We start from the raw sequence: 25877 nt of genomic DNA, 5'->3' as shown, positions 1-25877 counted from the left end.
CCTAATAGGTCTATAGTACAATGTCTTGACAATGTGTGATGAAAGTTTCACACAATTGGCAAAATATTAAAATGACAGGTTTGCCACAAATGTGCTTAATGTTCACTTTCCTAGAACTAGGTTTGATTGGATGAATGATTAAAACGTCAGAGTGCAGGTATTTGGGGGAACTGATGATTTTTACTTGACTTTTGACCCTTTTATAAGTTTATGCATTGAGTAATTTTCAAGGTATTGAGAAAAAGTATAATTTCAGTATCAAATGGTAAAATAGTATTATCTAAACCTGGCCTTTGACCTCACAGTTCCAAAGAGAATCACTGTTAGGTAGAACATGCACAAATATGTAAGTTTCATGATAATACCTTGAGTTACTTTTGAGATATGGAGGAAGAAGTGCAATTTAGCACTTTCACTTGACCTTTGACCTTTTGACCTTTGACCTTTTGGCAAGAAACTTCCCACAGAATATATATTGGGTTATACATGCATACATCAAGTTAAAAAAAAAAAATCCTTCAGGCATTGCATAAATATAAGGAAAGCAGTGATATTTTGAGGAGTTGACCTTGACCTTTGACCCATGACCCCCAACTTCCCTAGATAATCACTGCCCATCGGCACATGCATATATACTAAGTTCCATGAAGATACCTTGAACCATTTGCGAGATATGGAGAAAAACATGAAATTTCAACCTTTTTTCACAAAATAACCTGTGACCTTTGACCTTTGACCCCGTGACCCTAAAATCCAAACAAAGTTTTATCCCCCCAGGATATACCCTCATACCAGGTTTGATGCAAAACCACCTCACGGTTCTTGAGATATCGACAAAAACAAAACGGGACGGACGTATGGACGGACGGACGACCCGAAAACACAATGCCTCCGGCCACTTCGTTGGCGGAGGCATAAAAAAAAACAAAAACAAATGCAAGTGCATGTATACATATGGACGTCTGTATGTCAGTCATAAATTTTAATTGTTACTTGATATACCATTCATCTCAGATTCATTATTTCATCCCCATCATATTCCATTGCCATCCATTCACCTACAGGTATCATTTCCCTCAGCTGTCATTTGTGATATGTTTTCCCCGTTTATCTGTTCATATAGTTATCATGCTATGAATTGATCTGCTGTATATCCTAAATGATTAAAGTGAGAGAGAGAAAAAAAAAACAAGACATATAGAAAGAGACTGAGACAAACATACAAAGTTGAAACAACCAACCAGCAAGCACTCACAAGGTATTAGTAGGAGTCCTTGTTGCTGCATAACCGTAATAGTTCCAAGTATATCACATTCAAGTATGTTTGCCATAAACCATTCCACACCACCTGTGTGCAAATTGTAACTTGATCTTTTTTTTTTTTTTCTTTTGACAATCATGTTCATATCTGATCTTTAGAGAACAGGTGTAGTGGCAAAAAATAGACTAGACTTTTGTATTTTTGTCGCATTACCAGGATCAAAATAAGAAGTAATCAGAGCAACCACTTGCAGAGCTTGCTTTTATTTTTGGTTCATGAGAGCTCTTTTTAAGGCATCTCAAGGGCAAGGTATAAAATGAATCACATCAAACCAGAAGCTTCTAATATGCCTCATTAAACAACGATTTACTAACAAATGCATAGTAAAGACTTTGGACACATTTTGCATCTAGTCTAGAAATATCTCATGTCTTAAATGTTTAATATTTTTTTTCTTCCATGACATTTTTGGAGAAAAAAACCCCAAACCAAACCAGACTAAGTTAGCAACAGGTATTAATCACAGAGCTAATAATCTGAAAAACGTCAAAGCAAAGTCTGCAGTTGCACAAGATCACAAAGTCTTGAGATGAAATGAGTTCATTCTGGCTGAAATATCAAAGATTTAATACTGGAAGCATCAGAACCATAAATGAATAATCTACCACTGAGATGATATTTTCGTACAGCAGTCCAAATATTGTCCTGAATTCAAAGAGTACGTTGATTTCAAATTAGTTTAAAAGTTCCCTGCATTCAACTCCGTGGGCTGACGTCTTAACAATAGTTCCATGTCAACAAGAAGCACAATGTAGCAAAAAATACACAGTCGGCTGAATACAGCCACTTCATCCTTCCCTTTGACTTAGTATGATGCCTTGAAGTCCATGTAAATCAGGAGAAAGTAGATATTTACTCAGTTCTTGCCATTTTCAAAACATGAGATGTGCAGCTGCTACATCATACATTGGACCAGACAGGAGAATCACTGTATTTTGTCATTCTCCAATTTCCTCACATCCACCCAAAAAAAAAATCCTCCCCCTCCCCCCCCCCCCCCCCCGAAACAAACAAACAAAACCCCACCAAAAACAAACTAAACTAAAATACAACCACAACAAACAAACAAGAAAACAATGGAGAAAAAAGGAAAATAAAATAAAATGATACAAGTAAAATTATACATTTCAACATTCCCTGGCTGATACAGCAATCTCATTCCTCTGGTCTTGGGCAAATGAAGGTGAATTATTTCCCTTTCTACTTTCCTCCTCTTTCCTCCCAAACCCCAGGACAGTTTCTGCTATGGTCAAAGGTGATAGGGAAATATTTTCTGTTTTTGATTTGATTTGAGTTTTCTGTGACTGCTAAAGGCAGCGATGAATGCTTAGAATCAAGTGACCACAGGATGTGAAAACTGGCAGCTCCCAAGTTCCCTCCAAAGAACTAGACAATGAGGATGAAGTTCCTTGTGTAGGGACATAGCCATTGCATCTAGGGAAATTGAACCAGGGACCTTGTGACTGAAACTCCATAGAATTTTCACAGAGCCACAAAAACTCCTCCCTCCTTTTCCACACCCTTCCCCACCACTCTCCACCAGTCCCCAGACCTCCCTCCCTCCCCCCATCCCCCAATCCCCACCCCCCCCCCTCCCCCCAAGAAAGTCTTTATCACTCTCACCTGCCGATCCATTGCCAATACTCCTCTCCGGTGATCCTGGGATGGTGGCGAGGGACATGCGGGACCGGGGGCCGTACCGGTCCTGACTCTGGTCCAGAAAGGCCTGGCCGGACACCTGACTCAGCGACTGGCTCTGGCTGATGTAGTTTGCCCAGCGCCGCCGCTTGCTGTACGTCGGTGTGTCTTGTGACGCGTCTGTTGTTGGGAAAAAAACAAACTAGAGGTTCTAATTCCTGCTCTACTAACAAAACTACTACTGCTACCACATTGCAAACAAACTTATGAATACACTTATAAAATAAATCTCATATTGATTTCTAAAAAAAGGCAATACGATATGACTAAATACAATGCCACACTATTCTGCATTAAACCAGAAATTTGAAATTTGCATTTGTATAATGTTACTTCTTCTGGGTGCAACTTTCCCATTTAAAACAGTGCCCTTGACGAGCTGTATTTTGCTATGGGCACCTTCTGACAGTGCTCTGAGGACCAATTCCAGGACTGAATCTTGCCTTTTGCATGAATTCTTTACAAGGAATTAGCAAAGATAAGAGCATAGATACATCTATGCAAGCTTAACACTCAAGACACAAGAAGTTGAATGCCCTTCAATATCTCAAGTGGCTCGTTGTGAGGGAAAAACATGCAGATGAGAGCAATTTGATACGAAGCTGAACGTTTTCAAGTGACAGAAAAAGGTTTCACTATCTTTGTAACAAGCTAGACCTCCTTGCTCTCATAACGAAAGAGTGCCTAATGTATCAGGTAATTAGAGTTAGTAGTATCTGGCATACTGGTTTCTGAATGATGTAATCACATGCATACAAAAAGAACTGGAACTGGAACTGAATGTGCAATATGATCACAAAAGTCTAGCAAACATCAACTTAAACTAAAGTGCTGATGGTAGGAATATACACATTCACCTCTCGAATGGAGGAAGTGAGGTTTGTTAACATCTTGCAATGCTGAAAAGTTCAGTTGGTGTAAAAAGGCGAGGACGTGCAGCGTACTGCAATCAATGCCATGCCAGCACAGTGCAATAATGTGCACACATTGAGGGTCATGCAGTAAAGCTACACCTTGCTGCAGAGTATTGCAACAATGTTATAAAATTAGTCTAGGCGAAGCAAGCCATACTCAAAATAAAGACTGGCATTTCAGGCATTTTTAAAAACTTTCTTGTATTATGATTTGTTTGGCCACTGTACCTAAGCCATTACATGAATATTCATTATGTATCTGGTTATGTAAAATTTATTACATTTTATTGCTTTCATAAAATTCATCAAAGTTCCCTGTCTTTATAGAATGCAATCAAATTCACTGAACTTACGATATAAGATTCGACGAAATTTTAAAAATTTCTCCTCATTTTTAAATCTATATTTCAAACAGGCATACACGACACTTTTACTGTTGACCTTCAAGGGTACTTTGATGATTGTCAAACAATCATTTCATTATAATCACACTGAAAGCTGGAACTCTTCAGAAGTGTTTGGTGTTTGTGGCAAGTAGTGACACTAACTCTTCACAAACATACATTTACAAGCTGTGGCACACTTTAAAATAAATTTCTCAGAAACTACTGAACTATGCTCAAGTTCTAAACTGCAGTCCACTACACAATATCACTCTAAAGTTCTACGGTGCAGTTTGACATATACTTTTGCTTTAAAGTTCTAAAGTGCAATTTGACAGATGATTTTGCTCTAAAGTTCTAAAGGGCAGTTTCACCCATAATTTTGTTAAAAGATCCAAATTGAAGTTAGACATACAATTTTTTAAAAAAGTTTTGAAGGGCAGTTTCATTATCAATTATGCAAAACGCATCTACAGCAGGCTTAATTTGGTTGTTTGCAATCACAGCTTGATTACTTTAGCAACTTATAAAAGTAAAACGTTTATTGCAAATAGATGTCCACACAATGTATTTCTACATTTTGTGGTCTCAAGTATGAGGAAACTGATTTCTAGATGAAGAAGATCAACTTGAAAAAAAAAAAAAAAGATTTCACAGCATCAGCGAATTACTAAATTCCTTTGCCTTTTGACATTTACAAATTCTGTTCATCTTCCATTTCTATACTACACTATTTTATTTCTTCTGCTATTGTGTCAACCTTTGTTGTATCCAGAGCTGCATCAATGTGAATGCTGAAGTCATTAAAAGGAATAAATCTGTGCATCATCAAATGAGAGGAAAAGAGACTTGTCAAGGTTGTTCCTATTCTTTAGATTACCAGGCACATTGGCTTTTACAATGACCTCAACTATTTGATGTACAATGTATCTTGTGATTGCATGTTGCATTCTACTACTTAGACAGTATTTCTGTTTCAGTAATAATGTTTCGTTCTTTTCTCCACAGGTGGGGTGCTACCTTGCACACACTTCACCCCCAAAGACTTCAGACAAACTGCAAAGATGCTGCAAACTTAAAAAGCTCGAAGCATGACAAGAGCTGTCACACACACGCAACTGCAAATAAAACGAAAAAAAAGATGCGGAGGAGACGACGACGTCACGCTAACGAAACAGTGTCGGACAGACAGAAAGGGGAACAGCATGCTCACGTTTTGAATACGCACCAAGGGTCTGCCCAGAATGTTTTCGTATCAACTCCGCCAAATCAAAATTATTGGCAAGGATTGCAACCTGAATGACAAGAAAAAAAAAAATGATGGCATTACAACATCACAAACATCAATGATTCGGCTTGATAATTCTCTTTCCTTGAAAAAAAAAACACACACAAAAGAGAAAAACTCATGCAAAAACAAATACAAAAATTAGTTAAAGTAAAGACAATTATACTCAGAACCATAACCAAATATCAATACAACAGACATACCTTTGAAATGAGATTATCTGTATTGCTAGTTTAGTTATCATTCTTTTTTTTGTATGGTAGACCTGACAATACGTTTATTTAGGAAACATAAAGAGAAATGCTTGAGCATCAACATCAGAGAGAGAGAGACAAACAGACAGACAGACAGAGAAGGAACAAACTTGAAAAGACCTGAGAATAAGAAACCATTCAATTCTACAACTATCCATACTCATCTGATCAGACTAGCTTGACAAGAACAAAACAACCCTGCTCATGTTTGTTTGTTTGTTTGTTTGTTTGTTTTTATCAGTTCACTCAAAATGGGAATGATGTGAACATGGAAAAGAGTATTAAAGACTATTGGTGTGTCAGCACAGCATGTATGATGTCAGTCAGTTACTGGACTATTCAGACAGGCTGGTGGTGGTCTCAGTTACATGACTATGTAGTCACATGATTTAAGGGCATTGAGCTTTTTGTATACAGAAAACAGAAAGGTTAAATGATACGTTACAGGATATCCTTGAATATATTAGAGGGAAAATGGCTTAATCTACAATGTCTCTGAAGATTTCTTCACATGTAATGCTTTTGATTTATATTAGGGAGAGTTATGAAGAATTTGAATTGCAATTGTTTGAAATGAAGAATGTACATTGAAACAAAATGTAATGAAATTACCAAAATACCAAACAATGTTGTTAACAAACATAATATAACACAAAATAGTCAAAAATACAAAGAATCAGTACTAGCAAAGAATCAGTACTAGCAAGCAGGTTCATCGAGACTAGTCCTTTGACAAAATAATCATAATACAGATTCATGAAGTTTCCATTTTGAAGCATTTTAATGTGGAATCACTCAAACGTAATTTGCTAAAAGATATTTTCACGACTTGCAAGAAGTGTTATGAGAGTTTGTATCTCTAAGATCATTACAGAAACCTCTCCAAATTATACTACCTGCTTTATGACATTGATTGTTTACCAACACCAACACAAAAAATTAGGTGGAAGGGGTTTAGAGGATTGGGATACCTGGAATGGCGTCTGATTGGCCTTATTTTTGGCACCCCTGTCGGCCCCTCTGTCCAGCAGCATCAGGGCACAGGCTTCCTGATTGTACAGGGCACTGACGTGGAGGGGCGTGTTTCCTGCCTCATTGACCAATGAGATGTTGGAGCCATAGAGGAGGAGGAGCTTCAGGGCACGGCACCGCCCATATCGACATGCCTGAAAATAAAGAAAGAAATACACACACTGATACAACCCTCCGGTGCACAAAGGGGGCGATATCCCTTTATAATTTATCATTCTCATATTTGTATTTGCATGGTAGAAGACAGAAAAAAAAAAAACCCTGATTCCTTTGCAAACTTCTGAAAGAAGGATAAATATTTGGGGTCAACAAAAGATAAGCAGCCAATCAATCAGAATATTCCAAAAACAAACAATACCATTACACCTTACATCTTGTGACCAGAGCAATGCAACCCTTCTTAATTGTGAACCCTACAGGGTTAGGACACCGATCAACTATTATCACATAGTAGCAGCTGCCTGGTACAAGTCTAGACCAGCTCTATTATCGCAAATGAAATGTGAGCCAAGAACACTTGGAACCTGTATCCAAGAAAGAGCAGGAGTCAATGACCTCCAATCCATGGCCACTTTCAAACAACAGAGGGCGGGCAATCAAAGAGAGATACACCACGGATGGAATACAGTCCCCAACTGTGAATACAGGGGGGAAGCTGCTCCCTGCCAAAACTGGAGCAAAGTGAATGACTGAGGCAACAGGTGTACCCCTCACTTAGTCCCTGGGACAATTAGCGATCGTAATTCCTTATTAATCTCATGGATTACAATTATTCTTTGGTGGGGATTACTGGATTACGACTTCTGCTGACCACTGGATTGTAAAGCTCATGGTTACTGTCACAGCAAGTATTTAGTAAAGGAATCTGTAAAGAATTATTCTGAATGACTGTCTCAAAGACCACTAACAGAAACTACCAAACAACCAAGCAGAAAGTGGGGATATTTCACATGTGAAAGTGCTGCATGAATAGCTTTTATCAATTTGGTTGAAAAGAACACACATTCACCTTAATATATCCACATGCAGCTAGTTAATACATGAACATCTATAACATATTTTTAATGAAGACTTTTACACTTTTTCAAAAACCCCAGTTTCAAGTCATTTTCAAGAGGTGTGCAGTGACTGTTACCTGCACATGCTCACATTATAACTGTGAAGTGGCTAACGATACTTATTGTTCCAGTTTTGGACTCGAAAGTGATATTTAGAATTAAAAAAAGAAGAATTTTGGAAAAGAGTTATCTCAGAAGATTTCACAAACTTCATGGAAAAAAAACCTAACACCCCTATCCATCCAAACATGCCGAGCTACTTCCAAGCTACTCCCCAAGCTACTCACATAGTGGATAATGCTCCAGCCCTGGCTGTCGACCTGCGTGACCTCGGCACAGTCCTTCAGCAGCAGCTCTGTGATGTGCGGCTCCGAGTCCTGGATGATGCTGTAGTAGAGGGGTGAGTGTCCGCGATCGTCCTTGGAGTTTGGCGACGCCCCCAGGTCCAGGAGAATCTATTCGTGATTAACGGAAGAGAAATGATGGTGCATGAGATGGTGAAGGGGTCAAGAGAGGGCGCTATACCACCAAGTCATTGCATTACACAGTGCCAGTTTCCTATCAACGTATTCTCACTTACACACACACACACACACACACATGTCTGTGAGTTTTTGTTTTAGGAGAACGAAAAAGAGAAAGATTATAGGAGGGAAAATTATGAAGAAGACTATCAGAGTCTGACTGCATATTGAATAAGCACCCTTCCCACTGTCTCATCCTCGTGTAAAGCATAAGTCTTCAAACCCGTCGCACACTATACAACTCACGACTGTACGACCGACAAGACTTTGGATCTGAAATAAATCACAATAGCCTCAGAATAACCACGCTTGTTTATTTCAGATCCGAAGTCTGTCAGTCGTACAGTCGCGAGTCACATTTTGCATTTGGATGGTAATCGATGACATTTTAGGATAAACTGCGTCCAGATTATCACAAACAAAATCACATTTTGATTTTCACAAAGCACATTAAAAAGCGACCTCATTTGACACCACCAATAAAAAGGATTCAAAATGTACAGCAACATTCATGAAACCTATGGCATAGGGCAGCAAATGATGTGTTTCTAATCATCAAGCCTCTTTAGAGCTCAAATTTGTCTTTTCAGTCCACTGAAATAAAAAAAAAAATGAACATGATATCTACACATGTTGCATACGATGTATGTCATGAACACAAAAACTGTCTAGTGTAAAGAACTTGGTGAATCTGTGGCAGATTCAAAATATAGATCACAGACTTTATACGATCTACAAATGAGTTCTTCTGTGGCTATTGCATTTGAAAGGTATGATGCACTCTCCATAGCTCATCAAGAGCACACAATACAACCCATCCCCTTTGTTACTTTCAATGGCACATCTGGCATGTTCAAAATAGTACAATGGACGCGAGCATGAAAGTAATAGCGCAAAGAGAGGATAACATAAATAGAATATTAGTTGCCACCACCGACATAACATGTAGTCCTCTACCACTGACTGAAGGCATTGTCTCATAGCTTTTTTTTTTTTTTTTTTTTTTTTTTTTCGGGGGGGGGGGGGCACATTTGCTCAGTGGTTCTCCTCAGCTCTGTTGCTCTGTATATTTTGTTTCTTTGTTCTTTTTTTTTCACTAGGGGAATAGCACTAATAATATCTAGTTTTATATAGCACATTTGGCACTAGTTAAGTATCTCAATATGCACTTATTATTTTGAAGTACTATAACATACTCAATATGCACTTATTATTAGGGAGTATCCTTCTACAACTGTATGTACTTGGTAACACATTGATATCTATGTGCTTGTACACAAATTTCTGTTTTAAGTGTACTGGAATGAGCAATATCTATTAGCACACCTGCAAATGACAGCCAGAACTGAAAACTTGGTCCTCGCTTGGTCCCTTCAAAATATCCTTTTCCGTCTATTTCTCTTTCTATCTCCATCTCTCTCTATCTCTACCATTCTGATCTATCTATATCTATCTCTCACCTTCTCTGTCTCTATACCACAATTATATGTTTCTCTCTCTATTACTTTCTGTCTCGATACCAAAATTTTATGTTTCTCTCTCTCACATCCTAATTATTCTTCCATGAGCTCTTGGATGTATTGTACTTCACACTAATCACGAAGGCTGATGCTTTCAGGGTTACGGTGTAATAAGCTTTTAACATGAATCAGTGATAAACCCGATCCTCAAGGTTATCACAAAAATGGGCGACTCAGAAACTCTCCCTTTGCTGGCTATTAAAGGGGCATTCCAGACGATTTTCATAATTTCACATCATGTAGTACATAAATCGACAACTCCATGTGTAGATTTGTGGAATTTACTGTGGTTCTTGAGCAGAGAAACAATACTTTGAAAAACCTTAAACAAATTACACTGAACAAGGATGATGACATAGGAGGTTCACATATTTCAGAAATGTAGCAGTGTAATTCCATTACAATACCGCTTGCTTGCGAGTTCACCTGTGTATAATCTATGCATGCCTTCTTCTTTTGTTCTGCTTCCTTGAGCCCCAACTCATGCATTCTTATGGTGACTCTGCCATGTCATCATCCTTGTTCATTGCAATTTGTTCTAAATTTTGAAAATATTCTCATTTTTCATCCCAATCATCACAAATTCTGAAACTCTGTCCTCTGTATAACTAATTTATAGTTGTTCAAATATAAAAATCTGAAAATTATCCGGAGGTCTCCTTTAAGTCAGTGAGGTCACGTTGAATCATTGACATAGTTGTAGATTTACATGAAAGCGGATAAAGCTGTAGTCGCATTCAAACTGTATGCCTACATCTTACCATGTTACTGGAGGTCTACTTTAATAGGATATAAAAACACGGAAACGATCAATAAAAGAAAAATGTTGGCTGTAAATCTGAACTCCAAACTGTGTATAAGATGTTTTGAAAGAAGGGCAAATGTCACTAACTCAGTTCTGCATTTCCAAAACAAAAGTGCTCTTTTTTTTCTTTCTCACAAACTGCTCACATGTGGTGAATATCTTCAAGACAGATGTGAAGTTTACACATTCTATTGTCACGTCATGTGCAGAAACTGTCACCTATTTGGTCTTGTTTCTTTCTTCTTTTCTTTTTTCTTCCTATTCTGACAAAGCGCACTTAAGAAAAACCAAAGGAGTCAATAAAGACCCTGCACAGACAAATGAACAAGCCAGATTTCTTTTCTTGTCACATTTAAGTACCCATCTCAGCTGTATTTATAAACAATCACCAGAAGCTTAGAAGCTTGTACATTCTGTGGTAAACAAACCGCTTTCCTGTTGAACATCAATCAATTATGTGAGATTTGGTTTCTCTGATTCCAGCGTGTGCGTGTGCGTGAGTGATGAGTGAAGACTTTGTTCTGAGTTGAAAAATAAATATGTCTGAAAGTCTGGTAGCTAAAGATCAGATCTGAAATTGTTTCTGGTGTTTTGGAGACCAGCACCTACACAGATCTACATGGTCATGGTCAAATCCTTTTTAGTGATGAAATTTAGTGATATAAACTACTTTTCCATTTTAGTAGACTTCAAAACCCATATACAGCAAGTAACCTGAAACAGGCAAAGTTGATTTGATATGATATGGTGCAACTGCAAACGTTTAACACTATCCATAAATTTTCCCCAAATCAGCAGTTGTAATAAAGACAGCATCTTCATTTTTGCACATACTTGTGCTGGACTTCAATTCTTGATTGAAAGCTACTACCCATGACACCATTTGTTCTACAAGGGTAGCCTCATTTAAGGGTAGTCAGATTTTTACTGAGAAAAGTTGCCAACTTCATCTAAACTGTGTTGAATGAGACAGGGGCTATCTTCATGCATAGACTTACATCTAGTGCTTGGATGTTCCCCTTCTGGACGGTACGGTGGACCGGCGTGAAACCATGTCGATTTCTGAAGTCCAGGTGGGCGCCACCATTGACCAACGTCTTGATAACATCTTCTGATCGATCCATGGTGACGGCGACTGTCAGCGGGGTCTCTGAAAAGGATACCGCAGGGAAAATGCAAAACATACCCTCGAGCATTCAAAGAATTCTAAGAATGTCCACAACAGGACACAAATGCAACAAGCAGGGAGTTGAATCATACAACATCCAGGGCTCAACACTACTTTTTTTTTTCTAGTGGCCTGAAAAATAGAAATGTAGTTGCCCAAAATAAAAGGAAGCGTAACAACCCATTTAGAATCTTAAGGGCCCTGTCAGGCCACCAAAAGATAGCCTTTTTGGAAATTTGGTGGTTCAACTGATAAATTTTTAGTGACCCCGGGCCACCGTTATTGCCAAGACCTGCAATATCACTCATGATAATTAATAATTACAATAATTTCTGATTTTTTTCACATAAAAATCTGGTAAAAGCTGTTTTTAGGGCAGATTACATGTTTTTGTCTCACTTACACCATTTTTTTTTCTGACATGACTTTGAAAATTGTACATCAGCAGTTGCAATCTTCAAAAATACGAAGGGTGACAACTGACAATAATCTGCATTAATAATATCTTTCTTTTATTTAATAAGACCAAACTAACTTTCAGAAGAGCCAACAGCAAAAGTGAACAGAGTATCAAACAGTATTCATATCATTTCTTCAGTACCTATCAAGGCAAAAAACTGCATTTTTTTTTTCACACTGTGACATCTGGGTAAACCATTGCAGGTCTGCCAACATTCCCACATCCAAATCAGGGAGATTCCACACAGCAATCAGAGAGATATCTGTGTGTTACATGCATTTCAATGGGCAAAAAGAATTTCCAAATCGGGGAGATTTTAATATTCTCTTATTTAGACATGAACAGATTTTGACATTTTCAGGGAGACTCCTGCAGAATCAGGAAGACTTGGCAGCTCTGCCATTGGGTAAAACATTTTAATTCCTGACACAGATTGACAAAACCCTTGAGGTACAACAAGAGTGAAACATAACCAAATATAGCTCTGGATCATTAAAATATTGCACAGCAAGTCAAGGAAGATGTCTGAAAGCGAAATGTCAATCACCGGCAATTCAGGAAGCTTCCTGACCCAAAAAGATAACAGGAAATGGTGAAGAGTCACGATTATTTGATATCTCCGCATCCATTTGCTTACGCAAAGTCAGTTCCTGTGAAAGTCACAAACATGGCACTTATCTGTGCCATTCATAAGGAAAGCCCCAGGACAGAATTTAGTGCCTGTAACTTCCTTTTAGTATCTATATAGACACATTTTATTTTTCTTAGAAACCTGCTGGTTTTGTTTTTGTTTTTATACAGCACGCCTAATAATACACTATATCCATGCGGGAACTGAAAAGGAATCATCAGTGTATGAAATGAACTGGATGCTAGAAGCACTAGGGCTAATATGCATTCTGTGCAATATTGCTTCCTGAGGCATCAATATGACACTTCTCAAATTATTAAATATTCTTTGAAAATGGGTCTAGGGCAATTACCCCATATCCTTCCCCTGACCCTAACCATAACCCTAATCCTAATCCTGAACCTAATCCTAACCCTAACCCCAATTCTAACCCTTAACTTTACTCTAACCTTATAACTAACCAGTATTTAGCCGGGGGGGGGGGGGGGGGGGGGAATTGTCCTCCGGAGGTAACTGCCCTGATACGCTTAAAAATAGATGTACTGTACAGTCTGCAGCCACTGATCCATTAATATTCTGAGGCTGTTTCTTCATGATACAAAATATGCAATTTAGGCATGTAAACTACTGACATGAAGGTCATCTGCAAAAATTAAGTTCTTCAAGAAATGCTTTTGAGCGCACAGGTTGCCTCAGAAGCAAATAGAGGTATAGTCTGCCATGATTTGTTTCATTGCCATGGTAACAACATTTCTTCCTCCTCTCTTCCTTTTTGCAAAACTTTCTCAGGCATTTTTTTTTCCTGCATGTGATCACGACATGCCCAAGTTCCTGGGAGTGGTCCAAAGTATGACGTTACAAAGTGAATTATCAAAGAGAACCTATCACTCTTCAATCTTTAAAAATTCTTTCAGTAATTTTGCTTCATGATAATGAGGACGCAAATTGAGGTAAAGTTTGTCTCAACTAATGTTCATATCCCCTGCAGCCCTGCTTCCCTTCCCCACCCCCACCTCATTTCCCTCATTCTTTGGAATGAAGCAGGAGAATTGAGAGAGGGGGAGCGAGCAAAAAAAAAAGAAAAAAAAATGAAATAGCCCCAACGCGAGTCATGAGATCGCACCACAGGATCAAAGCCCCAAAAGAAAAGCCACCATGACTGGCAGGCATGTCGGCTGCGTCATAGGGCACGAGCGAGAGATGACGGTACGGCAGCTCCATCGCCACGGTTCTAAACGGGGACCTTCTCTGAGGAGTGCCAGGTATCATTTGACCATATCAGATTCAAACTTTTCGTGAGTTTGCAGTATTGCAAAGAGTCATGCTTCTGGGAGTAGTGAACATTTCATGAACAGTAAGCTGACAACATTATTTGACTTAAAGTGGTACAGAAGCCCAGCTGGCCAATCCAGTCTGAAATATACATTTCAGCTTTGCATTATTTGTAGGTGAAATGCCACTCCATTTCTGATTTAACTTATGATAAAAAAGAAAGAATGAAACAGATAAGTAATACAAGTTTATGAATGATACCATGCACTATCATGAAATGTTTTCAGCAGTGTGACCATGACTTTGTGTAGACAGATTCATATATTATGTCAACTTCTTTCATGCAAAAATGACAAATTTGTGATTCTCCTTTGATTTGTACAAAGACATTTGCTTTGACCATTAAGATTCAATTTCCTTGACAATTTATGATTGAAAAATTTGTCACAAAAATTTACAACCCTCCCCCCCCCCCCCTAAAACAAAGAAAAAATACTGGGAAAAAGAACAGACTCAGAGAAAATATTAGACAGGTGAAGATCATCTTAACAGTGACATGTTGGTTTTAGCTCATGACAACTTTTCCAGCATCAGCTGTATGTCATCTTAAATGCCTACACCAAAACTCAAGTGGTAAAACTGTAATAAATAAAAATCCATTTTCCCCTTTACTTTTTCTTACATTTGCTTTTTGCTCTTGCTATAAAGTGGCTTTGGGCCAGACATTTTTTTTCCCTTTGAGGTACACTTTCATTTACAAGAATTTAGCTTTAAAGATGTTATCAGGAGAGTTTTGTTTCAAAGTCTGGTCCAATGTGTGTAACATGACCTTCTCTCTCCTTGATTGCAAAGTTGACAGACATTCAGAACTCTAGAAAGAGTGAAAGAGGGGTATGAGGAATTTGAGGGGTAAGGAGACCAGAGGGAAGGGAGTAGGATCTGATGTATTAGTCTTAAACCTCCATGGCATAGACAAACGAGAGAATATACAGGGGAAAGACAGTCTCTGAATCAGAGATAAGGACTCTTCAGAATGCACAAGATATGGTTACAGGTGAACTTGGCACTTTTCATTATCGTACGATGGCTAATACTCATGGGCATAGAGAATGATTACTAAAAAAAAAAAAAAAAAAAAATAGATGCTCATTATACTGCCTCCAGCAATCTTCAGGGGAGAGACATATATTAATAAGCATTGAAAGAGCTGATGTAATGTAAGATAAACAGCAAAGATAATGGAATAGAGACACAGCAATCATGCTTTGAGCGGGGAAGTTAAACTGGAGAACATAAAAGCAAGTATAGTTGGAGATGGTTTCAGAGGGTTTGGGAAGTACTTAGTATATGAATGCATCATAGAAAGAAGGGTAGGGGAGAGTTTTTACAAGTAAAGGAAAGACTTTAGAGAGGTAAACTCCAGAAATACAAATGGATGGAACAAACAGCAAACTAATTTTGCAGTCACTTTGAACCTGATTGGCATCAGATTTGAAATGAACCGCATGGAACAAGTCGGCTCGAACCGACTTCCCATCTCCCAAAGCTCACCTCCCGTCGTCTCTTCGTGGAAGTTCGGGTCCAGGCCCTTGTCCGCCATCTTGTTGATCTTCTCAACGTGCCTGTTCCTCACGTGGTCCATGAACTGCTTAAGGTTGGACTTGGTGTGGTACTTCTTCAGCTGATGCACGTCAATGTTCAGCTGCCGGTAAACTCTCTTCTTGTAGCGGAACTTGATACGGAGAAAAGAAAGAGGAAAATGTTCAGCCCAAAATTCACAAAGGTGGTCTAAATCTAGGTCATGGATTATGTAAATTTTGACTGCATTAATGCGTACTACACATTGAATCCATGTACAGATGCCTAATAATGAACTCGGGCTAGTACGCACAAGTGCAAAGTACGCCTATTTTGTGCTCGTTTCAGACAATGGACTTAATATCAACAAACAGCTTTCAGAAACTTTGCTGTCGTGGCTCTGGACAAAATTCTTTTAAGTCGAGTACTCAAATATTTAAATCAGGCCCTTGAAATTGTTAAAACTATTTGCCATTGATCACCATTGACTAGTCCCATCATAGTTCCTTGAATTTTCAATTTCCACAATTACTAACAGCTCTTGAACCTTTATAAGCCTACAAGTCTACAATTGCAATATTTCTCAGTCAATCTGAAAAAAAAAGAAAAAGGTGTAAACCACAAAAAACAAGGCTAAGGTTCTGTGAATTACACATATAAACAAATTAAAGCACATATCTTTCCCTCTCTTGCTGTGTAAATCCATACCTCTAGATATGCTCTTTTTGGATCTAATGGATAGTCACTTAGTAGTCTCTCCTCATCCAGGAATTTTCCAGCCTTGTTGTTCTGGGGTAGCAGGTAGAAACCATAGTTCCTGTTGTCACTGAGCTCCTGTTGATCAAGGGGTGAAAAAGAAATGAGACAGAGAGAATATTTATTTAGTATCACTTTTGTACCAGTACCAGTCAACACCATTTATATGCAATGTGTCATTAAGTCATTTGTGGCTGATAACCACAGTAATGGTTGAGGCAGATCAACCTGTTATTAAATAATGTGGTTGAATGAGTAGTGAAGGAAACATTTTGTGACTCACTTCAAACTCGTATTTCTGTCATAATTCTTGTCAAACTGCTAAATTTACACTGAACTGGGAGAGATTTCCTCTACCAAATTGGAATAATTCAACTGAGCATGAAAATGCTATCAACTGAAAAATTGCAATATCTACGTATTTCAAGAAACTTATTTTTTTTTGGATGTGATAGAGCTTGGTGCCTTGCGTTGAATAATGATTAATTATTCATTGTTTATTTATTTCCTGATTTAAAAAAAAAATGAAGCACCAGTGAATAATGAGGCAACATACAGAAAACGGCATTGTTTATTGCAATTGTGTGGATGTGAAAGTGTAAAGGTATAAAAGGAGTGAAAATTTACAATTAATCAACAGAAACTTTTTTTTTGGGCAAAAATGCCAAAGTTATACCGAAGTACCAAGGTATACAAAACACAGGAAAGTAATCCAGTTACAAAACTGCTTCTTTGAACATTCTTAAGTAAACCTTTAATGTTTGTGTCACCTTTATTATCAATTACTGATTCTTACCACATCAGGGCACTGTATGATGTGTTGTTTCATATTCCAGATCTTTTCATCTTTCCTGAAGCACACCGATTTCTGTAGGCAAAAAAGGACAGGAAAGCACCCTATGATAATTATACCGTGATATTTTGCCTGCAAATGAAGACAGATTTCTATCATTCTTTAAATTATCAGTTACAAAAGTCATACATTTTGCACCATCTCTGATGATGTACATAATCTATGAGAAACTAATGATATTTTGAGGTTACATGAAAATGACTCACAGGAATTTTGAAAAAAACAAACAAACAAAACATCAAAACAGCAAAAATACTTTGCTGTAAACCAATGGCTCCTTACAGCTCACAGACATACATGATGCAGCTGTCAGTGACCTACTTGTTTTGAACCTGTAACTATGGCAGCTATCGCATGACGCTCTTTCCTTCATACTCAACCTCGTAAATTGGAACGGTGATGCTATTTTGATGTGGGCTTGAATTTACATAAGAACAGGGTATTGCAAACTTTTTCAAGCAAACGAGACAGACATCAATTGTTAAGTGGTGACAGATGCTTTGTATTTTGTGAATCTACAAAATTTCTTTCATTGTACAATAGATACCAGGGTACTCAAAGATGCACACTGCATGCTCTGTGTCAAACAGGCCAACCTGGAAAACATTGTTGAGTGCAGGGTTAACATTGTATCATCTTTCCACACCCCACAAGAGCTTGTCCTATCACAAGTCATATCTTCCTGCTCTACAACGCCCACATCAACATCATGATCATCACAGACAGGTCGGGGTTTGTCTATAACCACAGATACCGAAACCCAAGTCTCTGGGGATGAGGCAATGAGCCCCGCCTTGTTTATAGATAGTGGACATATTTCATTTGCTTTTCCCCTTTATATTTCAGTTCTTTCTGTCTGACGCAGAAAACCATTGCAGACAGCTAGAAATTTTGCACCATCATAAATGTACATCAACTCCCCTGCTCAAGTCTTCCATCATTACACACAAGAGGCCACTTGAGGGCCATCTATTGGTCACACTGGAGGGTCATATGACTCATACTTTGTCCCTTTGAGGTTAGGGGACTATGCATTCCTACATAATTGGGCAAATTTGGCATGGGACTTTTGTTTTTCCTAAAACATAGAGAGGGGTGGGTTTTGTTTTATTTTTGTGGTGGTGGTTTGTGTCAAGTTGAGATATGAAATATGCAGTGAGTTGGCACATGTACACATGTTGTAAAGGCTCGACTTGACGTCACTGCAGGCATGCATCACCGATGTGTATTTATAGGCATTTTGATAATAATGAGAATATGTATTATGTGTTGGAATAATGCTCCTTTAACACTGTGTGGGCAAAGGCATGTAAAATGAGATACCATTTGAGCATCATTATCCCGTAACTGTCTGGGGATGGATACCACAAAGACAAAACAGATTGGAACAATAGTAGCATGCCAGAAGATTGAATGACGTTCTGAAAAAAAGTGATAATTGGGAAAAGACATGGGTGCAAACCAGCCTACTTTCTCTATCAATGCGACACAGCACCGATACAGTCGAAAAGTCATAGATTTGAGATGAGGGCCCTATTTTATGAACAGTTAAAATTGATTATAATGTTGATTTCAACTGTAAGTCTGTGGCAGCCTGTGTAGTAAGGAAATTTAAAATTGATTTTATCTTTTGATAAAATGGGGCCCTAACATTCAGATCTCAAATCTGATTGGTCAAGTCTAAACCACAGACAAAGGAAGCAGAATTCAATGAATCAAGTTCAAGAACTCTATTGTTTCAACTGGGAGTGTCAAGCTATTTGTAAATCTGTCTGTTACCTTTTTTTTTTTTGACTGGCAGAAGATTCTGAGGTTGGTTTTCCCCATCGCCTCAAAAGTTCGAAATTTTAACCCAGATTAGAAAGGTTTGAATGAAAGAGGTGGGTCAGTGAAAAGGGAAGTAACATGAGACCAAAAAGTTCAGAAACTTGGAATGTTGGCATTGTAACTTGGCTTGGAAGTATGCCATAAAAGAACCCAAGGACAATCACAGCAGTCATGTATTAAAAATAAAACACTGTTTGTATAAAACTCCACATCCTGTATATAACCCAACATCCGTTGTACTCTCCTAGGCATATTATATACATCATGTATCCTTTGTGATTTTCATCTTGTCTTAATATAAATATTAGTGATGTCACACTTTGACATAGCTTCCTTGCTAGAGAGGAAGTCAGTCAGTTACTTGTCTGCAAATTCAAGTGATTTTGAACATTTTTTTTTGTGACTTTGCATACAAAGGAAAAGCTAAAAAATACTGCTGAAGCATCTGAGTCACATGACCAAGATGCTCTTCTGTAAAGCCCTTTGGATCCCACAAAATGTTTTCATAGATGCAGATGCTTGCTGACCTGCTACTTTAATCACACTGCCATACCTGCCAACCCTAAAATTCATTACATAGGAAGCACTAGGAGAAAACAAAGAAGAAATAAGAATTTTCACCCATCTCCCACACATCAGTGTTAGCAGGTGTCGACAATAGGAACACATGGTTGAACGAAGCTCCTTTTTTTCCAATCAAAGAACTAGGAATGTTTCTTTAATGGAAACAGTCTGCAGATATGAATCTGTCATTCAAATCATACTTCCTCTTGTAGGTAAATCTAAGCTTCATTTGAAATTTCAATCTTAAGAAAAGACTATCTCCTGTGATACCACAATAAGCCCCATCCCATATTATGTCCAATCTTCACAATGATGTATCTTCATGAAATAGCCTTAGTATCAGACTCTCATGTGAATTTACTGAAGAGGAATAGTCTATTTCTGAGTTCCACTGATCTGCTGAGCAAAACAAAAAAGTGTATCTCACAGGTGAAATGCATTCCAGAGCTTTGTGTGGACAAGCAAGATATCCCCCAGATGACCTGAGATGACCTTTGCAGGCATAGAGATAAGAACTGGTGGAATTAGGGGTTGTCAGACACCCTGTCAAGAGTTTGTTGACCTCTGTCAGGTCAGCTGATAAGAGAGATATCAACAAACCAATGACAGTGGTGGAAAGGTCAAGGGGGTAAGGGCAGATGGATGGAACAGCTTTTCTGACTGGCATACACGTATGTCTAGCTCGTTCAGCCTGCAAAATACAATTGCCAAGTCACATGCATGGAGCCCAACCTGTCAATACCATCAGCAAAATCTCTGTATGCAATGTTTGTGGTATTACGAGTTTGTGGTTTTGAAAGGGATAAACAGCTGATGTTACTTGCACACGCAGTCAATGCTGGGCAGAGTCAGAAAGTTACAAGTCCATACAGCCTCTGAATAACTATTAATTGCAAAATCACAGGGAGATGGACATAACCCCTCAGAATCACTGTGAACAGATTTTGATGAAACTTGCAGGAAAAGTTGGAGAATGACACAAGGAGCATATCATTCAATTTTGGTAGAGATCTTGGATTTTTAATAGATTTTAAGAAGAATTCTCAATATTTTGGCAGGTAGGATTAATGAACTTGGGATTTCAAGCTGCACACGCAATAAAATGCGGAATAACGTGAGTGCTATGCTCCAGTGGGGTGTCGCGCAACTGTGGGCGATTTTCAGCATGCATACGTATGAGAGGAAATCACTGATCTCATTTGAATAACAAGATCAGTGGTAGAAATAAGGTGCTGCCTGGAGGAGGTCTGCGCTCTCAGAGCGCTTCTCTGAAGGATTGCAGCTGACAGCAACCTTATCAGCTGCAAGTATTTCAGATGTTACCAGGGTAACTGAAATCATACTAAGTTACCATGACTGCAAGTACTGAATGAAACAAGTCCCTGGCAATGAAAAATAAGTAGGCCCCATAGAAATTGTTTCAGAACTGAAAGGTGTACTCAAGGACAAAAGGGTATATTCAATCAATATTTCCCTCTTTTACTCCGAGAGAGTCCTGGAAGAATTTTAGAGTCAGAAAGATCACATGCACTCCTGTGATGCCCTGAAATTGGACAGTGCAAATGTCTGAGAATGCAGACCCCCACCCTCCTCCCCCATTGAAGAAAAAAGTTGGAATAATTGGAGGAGTGCTCGGTGATCATTTACCCCTTTAACATTAGCCTCTCCTATTAGGTCATAAGTCGGAGTGTTCAAAACAAGGATTACATTTGGCACAAATCCAGTACAACTGGGCTGCCTTTTGTTGAGACAGGCTTGACATGTTGTTTTTACCCAAAAGGTTCTGTTTCGTCCATCTAATCCGACACAAATGTGACACTTTTGCAACTGAGAAGAGGGCATTATGTGGACTCCAAAAGGGATTGGTTTTTGCCTACAAATCGACCCTCACCAGCCCAAGTAAATTAGTTGTCGACATCAAACTGGGATTTCTCACTTAATCTAGTCATTTGCAACATACTTAACAAATAGTCATCTTCAACTGAAGACAAACTTTGCGCCAGCCAAGGCCAGCATCAAGAAATGTCTGTTGCTTCAGGAGTGAAACCTATGAAGTCTAGAAGGAGCCTCAAAAAGTTCCTGTTTGCTCTGACACAAGTGGATTCTGCATGCAACATGCCCTGCAATTAGTCTTTGTATACAGACCCAAGTTTGGGGTGGAAGGAACAACTAGTGGTCAATGGATTGTCGGTCGATTTGCACTATTACTGTAAGTGAGGGCAAAATATTGCGTGCTAATGCAAGGTTTTATGATCTGTTTGTCACCTGTGGTGTTAATTTATGAAAGGTGGGGACGAAAAGGTCATCGGGAGATGATTTTAGGCACTGTCGCCTTCTCACAGTTTGGTATGTGGGATCATTGGCATCAGGTCGTCAGAGCTTCAAACAGGAGAAAACAGCCAGCTAGCTGGTATACGCCCCCAAGTAAAATAAATGGATCAGCAGTAAGGGGGGGGGGGGGGGGAGAAAAAAAAAAAACCCCACACACACACACACAGGAGAGAGAGAGACAAAATCACGGACAAGAAAAATTGAAAATGTATATGTTGCGAGTTGCCAAGACAACATGTGGGTTTACTGAGTGTCAAGAAACAGGTGTGGTGTCCTGGAAGGAGATTCATTTGTTGTTTTGTTTTGTTTTGTTGTCACCCTTGTTAAACTCTGTCCTCGCAATCACTGATGCATATTTTCCTATCTCCTGTGAGACAATGAGCAAGACAATGATAGTGCTTGGCACTGCAGTGCCTGCATATAATGCACCTCTTGGGTACACGTATGTGACATTTTGATAACATCACATGTATATAGGAGTCTCAGCCAAATGGTGAGTAATATGCAAACGGCATAACACAGCTACTGTTACCTCCCTCAAGCAGTAACAGTGACTATTTCATTTCACTACATTTCCACAAATTTGCACTAAATGCACAGGTTGGGATAACTACAAATATATATTACTACAAATAAATAGGAGCAATCACTATTATGCATTCAGTTTTGTTCCATATACCCCCTCCCTACACCATCTTTCTACGCTGCTCCATAACCGATTAACACAATATTCAATTGCATAGCAAACACTGAAGATTCCTCTGTAACACTGAACAGAACATGTCACCCTATCAAACTTGCACTGACTTTGCACAAACTTCAGGTTCAGAAGATCTGGAAAAAGTCTTAAGTTATAGAAGTATGCTCATCAACACCCATAGGAAAGGGAAAACCCCTCAAAAATCTTGCGGCCTGACTTCTGAGTTTGGTGCAAGCCTGAACAGGTCATGTTCCCCACTATGCAGAAGTGACCTGACCCTACCCTTTTACTGGGTAAGGGGGTGGAACAGATGTGAACAGAGTTCACTTGTGCATAGTACTGCATCGCAGTTTATATTGGCATGTTAGCCACAAACATAACACTGTACAATTATGAATAATCAGATTGTGAAGAGGTCGCCTTCTGCACATGAACAATTATTCAATCCTGCATCATACTATACTGTACATGTACATCAACATATTTGCAAACAAATGCATGAGAATAAAATCAAAAGAAAATGAGATTGGTGGTTGTTGTTGTTGTTGTTGTTGTTTGTACCTAATCATTGACAGTCCTGCTAAATTCACAACAAATGTGTACAAAATATGCTTCTAAAAGTTTTGTAACAATGTGCTGCGGATGGAATATTCTCAAACTTGATTCCTTTATCAGAGGTTTTGAATACAGCATTGAACATTTTAATCTCATTCAAAACACCTCCCCCCCCCCCTCCATATTTGCCCAATCCTACCCCCTGCCTAGTTTCTTTGTTAATCACTATGTTTATTGTGAAGGCATTATACCATTGTCACCTTGACTTGGCTTGGGTTTTGTTTGAGGGGCTGGGGCTGAATTAATCACACATGCCAATGTAATTAGGCACTTTGTCTATTTAGCCAAGATAGATCTATATACCAAATCAACTGACCTTGCCAAAGATAACCCAAAGTTTCACGCTGTCTGCTTGTAATTAGGGTCAAGACCCACTTGCAATAACAATTCAATTCAGAACCAAGCACTGTTACCCTCCACACAGGTGGAACATTGTGCTATTCTATTGTCATGAATGAGGTGGAAGCACTTTTAATGTACACCATATTTTATATACAGCGAGCAAATGATAACTACAGATACTGGAGTAGATTTTGATCACGCAATCTTCTCTTTGGTGTATGATGAGAAGGAACGATTATACTGTTGTTGATAATTCTCTATTTTCTTCTTTGTATCCTGTGTGCCTTTTCCTCCAATAATTCTACTGTTGAATATTCCCCTTGGGAACATTTACTTTGAATATAGGCAAAGTGACAAATTGGTTGAATGACTGGCCTGATAATAAAGGGAGTATTGCACTGAGCGGCGAATGTTTGCAAATGGAGCAAATCTTAGTGAATGTCAGTTTTTGGTCAGGGTTCATTAATGGCTGTGATGAAATTCACAAACTGTTTCCACTGTTGTAAACAGTTTTTCTTGTTGCAAAAATTTGCAAAGAAATTTTGAACATGCCGGTGTTCAATATTTCTTTGCAACAAGAAAAACTGTTTGTGACAGTGAAAACTGTTTGCAGGGTCGTCCACAACTTGAAATTTGAGCATGTCGCAAGCTCTGAATATGAGAATATTGTGGAAATTTTATGCATGCAGGGCACACATCATATGCACGTAGCATGCAATATTTTGTTACTCATTTCCCACTGTGCTGCTTTATGTCTTGACAGAATATTGGTCTGATTTTTTTTTTGGTGTATCCCAGTCACCTCAAGACAGACAGTAAAAAAAAATATCACCATCATCATTATGGCACATATTTAGTTGCCACACACATGATGTCGCGGATATCACACATCAAACACAAGTAAACATGCATTTGCTTTGAGTAGGTCCTTTTCCAAGGAAACATCCTGCCAAATTATACATTTTGTTTAGATGCTTCGGCACATAACCATAATGACTCTGATACTTCACAATCTATTCTTAGATAATTCTGCAACCAGTCAATGCCATTCAAGCCATTTCCCTAGAAATCTGACATCTAAGGGTACTTCCACTATGACTTAAAACAATTTTTGGGTGATTTTGTGGTGACAAAGTCACACGCTTTGCACTAATTAAAGAGGTCCGGACGCTGTCAGCTCGCTTCAGAAAAACTACAATGACGAGAAAAGGAAGCAATGTGAACGGTGCTGGCCTGAGTCATTGTCTGCCGGGTGGTATAGTAGTATGACGGAGAACTAGAACGCAAAGCTCGACCGGAGTTATTAATTGGTTCTAATTAGGAGCACCAGAAGTAACCACTTCCTGCATAATCACAGAGGGATACCAGAGGGTCCATTGCGAGTTGGAAAATGTGAATACATTTTTTTTTTCTCCCTGACAAACAGTCATATTTTGTTTTGAATGGCAGCATTTGCTATCAGTGCAGTACATTTTTACATATTATAGGTATTGTGGAACAGCACAAAGCAATTTCAATAATTCACATAAATTTGTAGGAAGACCACACTTGTAAATACAAGCCTTGTAAACACAAAATGTGGGTAAATAGGATGTGATATCATAACAAGGCTGTTTTTCTTTTGCTCAAGATAGCTATTTGCAACATAACAGTGTAATACATGTACTCAAGATTCATACTTTGCAGAAGGAATCCTCTATAACTGCAAGATATGCATGTAAGACATAAGATATTGACTAGGAGTTCTTTTATTCAAGATATTTCTATCAAAAAAAGTAATGGATGAAATTCATTGATACAATATGCTGTTTGAAGAATAACCAATTGACTGGCCTGCAGAGTAAACATGGTGAAAAAATCAAGTCAATGTGGCTGTGTAATGAGACAATCTGGTAGATCCTACACACTGCTATAGAGTCTGATTTAAAAAATCATTCTTTTTTTACCCTTCACCCAACTCCCATACTAACTTTATCTACAGTT

The 25877-nt window shown here is 38.5% G+C and overlaps 1 protein-coding gene across 1 annotated transcript in view; it reads right to left on the bottom strand.

Annotated features, from left to right (window-relative positions):
• LOC140229113 (uncharacterized) overlaps nucleotides 1–25877 on the bottom strand; it is a 131139-nt gene that overhangs the window by 32252 nt on the left and 73010 nt on the right. The window contains exons 4-11 of the mRNA XM_072309378.1: nucleotides 17459–17530; nucleotides 16615–16740; nucleotides 15880–16060; nucleotides 11796–11947; nucleotides 8236–8403; nucleotides 6830–7024; nucleotides 5545–5611; nucleotides 2945–3139 (exon numbers count right to left, since the gene is read on the bottom strand). Of these exons, the coding sequence (XP_072165479.1) occupies nucleotides 2945–3139; nucleotides 5545–5611; nucleotides 6830–7024; nucleotides 8236–8403; nucleotides 11796–11947; nucleotides 15880–16060; nucleotides 16615–16740; nucleotides 17459–17530 (1156 nt within the window). The remainder of the gene's footprint in view (nucleotides 1–2944; nucleotides 3140–5544; nucleotides 5612–6829; nucleotides 7025–8235; nucleotides 8404–11795; nucleotides 11948–15879; nucleotides 16061–16614; nucleotides 16741–17458; nucleotides 17531–25877) is intronic.

This window comes from Diadema setosum, chromosome 5 (assembly GCF_964275005.1).
Source record: "Diadema setosum chromosome 5, eeDiaSeto1, whole genome shotgun sequence".
NCBI classification, from domain to species: Eukaryota; Metazoa; Echinodermata; class Echinoidea; order Diadematoida; family Diadematidae; genus Diadema; species Diadema setosum.
Note: the sequence above shows the minus strand (reverse complement) of the source record. Positions and strands in the feature narration are given on the sequence as shown.